The 1,692-nt window shown below is 32.5% G+C and overlaps 1 protein-coding gene across 1 annotated transcript in view; it reads left to right on the forward strand.

The window, feature by feature from the left end:
• Positions 1-1,080, forward strand: part of HELRODRAFT_176384 (hypothetical protein) — a gene marked incomplete at both ends in the record, with an annotated part of 2,241 nt that extends 1,161 nt beyond the window's left edge. Inside the window, one exon of the mRNA XM_009023600.1 lies at positions 39-1,080. Coding sequence (XP_009021848.1) covers positions 39-1,080 — 1,042 coding nt within the window. The remainder of the gene's footprint in view (positions 1-38) is intronic.
• Between the last annotated feature and the right edge of the window lie 612 nt (positions 1,081-1,692).

Raw genomic sequence — 1,692 nt, forward strand, 5'->3', positions numbered from 1 at the left:
AATAACTCTAATTTATTTTTACTGCATATAAATGTCAGAAGTTTGACTGCGCATGCTGATGATTTGGCACTGTTGATTAATGGTTTTCAATTATATGTTAATATCCCTCAAATTGTTGCTTTAAGTGAAACATGGCTAAATGATGACACTAACTATGGCCCTATACTATCGTATTTTCCATGCCACAGTCTAGTTGCGAAAAATAGGGTGGGTAAAAGGGGTGGGGGTACTGGTTTTTTAATTGATAAAAACTTAGCGTACGAAAATTTAAATTGTAATTTTTCTCTCAGTTCCGACCTGTTTGAATGGGTCGGAATTAAATTTGCCTCTGACAATAAAAAAAATATAATCATTTGTATTTATAGGCCACCAAATTATAAATTGGATAATTTCTTATCTAAAATGCAGGAATTTTTATATGAACTTTTAAAAGACGATGTCAGTAGTGATGTTTTTATACTTGGGGATTTTAACATTGATTTGGCTGTAAAAAACCAGGCATCATTATCGTTTTTAAATCTTATGGCTCAATTTAATTTGCATCCAATTATCAACCAACCGACTAGAATAACATCAAGCCATTCGTCAACGATCGATAATGTTTTTACTAATTATGGCATCGGCGGCTGCCCTAAAGGAATTCTATACAGCGATGTTTCTGACCATTTATCTATTTTTCTTTGCATACCATTGAATGCTAAGGCTGTCGGTGGCAAAAACCCTTACATTAAAACCCGTTTGATTAATTCTGAGAACCTAAAAAAAGCAAATTGTTTATTACAGAATATCCAGTGGAACGTGTCTGATTACGGGTCCGATTTTGAATCAAATTTTAAGAAATTCCTAAAGACTTATTTAAACTGCATCAATCTAGCTTTGCCATCGGTGAATAAAAAAAATCGCTTCCGAAGGCCATGGATGAATATCGATCTTTATAATCTTTCCTTGTATAAAAATGTTCTTTACAAAAGGCATCTACACAATCCATCCCCTGCAAATAAAAATGCATATAATAAGGTTAAAAATAAATTTATAAATGTCAAAAGATTCACGGAAAAAAATATTTTGAAAATAAATTAAAAAATCAACCTGGAACAAAACACAGATGGAGGATAATTAATGAAATTTTGGGGTCAAAAAATTATGCAATAAATTGTTCTCAAATGATGCCAGTGAAACTGCTAAATTGAGCACCGTTACAGGGTTGAATAAATTTTTTGTTGAGATAGGTAAAAATATCAATAAAATTTTAGGCGATGGTCAGTTGATTTCAAATGTCGGTCCATATGTGGTTTCTAATAACCCAATATTTATACCACGAGACACAACTCCGGATGAGATTGTCTCGGTCGTTGGCAATTTGAATTTGAAAAATAGTTTTGATTGTGATTTTCTTTCTACTAAGATCCTCAAACATACTGTTTTTCATGTTGCTAGTCAAATCTCAAAACTATTTAACGATTCTATTAAAATGGGCAAATTCCCTGATGATTTAAAAATGGCTAAAGTAATACCGATTTTTAAAGGTGGTGACCCGACTCTTTTTGAAAATTACCGTCCAATCTCAATACTGCCGGTTTTTTCCAAGATTTTTGAAAAGCTAATGTTCAATCGCATGTGGGATTATCTGATTGAGCATAGCGTGATCAATAGACATCAGTATGGTTTTGTCCCAAAATCTTCAACTGAGAA

Source organism: Helobdella robusta (genome assembly GCF_000326865.2).
Source record: "Helobdella robusta unplaced genomic scaffold HELROscaffold_37, whole genome shotgun sequence".
NCBI lineage: Eukaryota > Metazoa > Annelida > Clitellata > Rhynchobdellida > Glossiphoniidae > Helobdella > Helobdella robusta.